The sequence below is a fragment of the Penaeus monodon genome, chromosome 20, assembly GCF_015228065.2.
Source record: "Penaeus monodon isolate SGIC_2016 chromosome 20, NSTDA_Pmon_1, whole genome shotgun sequence".
Lineage (NCBI taxonomy): Eukaryota > Metazoa > Arthropoda > Malacostraca > Decapoda > Penaeidae > Penaeus > Penaeus monodon.
Window position 1 is genome coordinate 35,638,387 of NC_051405.1, and position 201 is coordinate 35,638,587.

General features: G+C 58.7%; 1 protein-coding gene across 1 annotated transcript in view; it reads left to right on the plus strand.

The window, feature by feature from the left end:
• Positions 1 to 201, plus strand: part of LOC119586068 (double C2-like domain-containing protein beta) — a gene marked incomplete at its 5' end in the record, with an annotated part of 20,822 nt that overhangs the window by 11,225 nt on the left and 9,396 nt on the right. Inside the window, 1 exon segment of the mRNA XM_037934768.1 lies at positions 43 to 152. Within this exon segment, the coding sequence (XP_037790696.1) occupies positions 43 to 152 (110 nt within the window).

Here is a 201-nt window from a genome sequence, read left to right on the forward strand (position 1 = left end):
TCATAGCCTAACAGCCTCCCCATCTTTCTCCTCCCAAAACAGACGAGGACAGATTCAGCTGCGACTTCCTGGGCGAAGCAAGAATCGCGCTGAAGAAGGTCCGGCCGCACGAGACCAAGAGACTCAGAGTGAACCTGGAGAAGCGAGCCATCGTGAGTTGAAATGCCGAGGAGCCACCGGTGCCAAGGGAGGAGCGGGGCG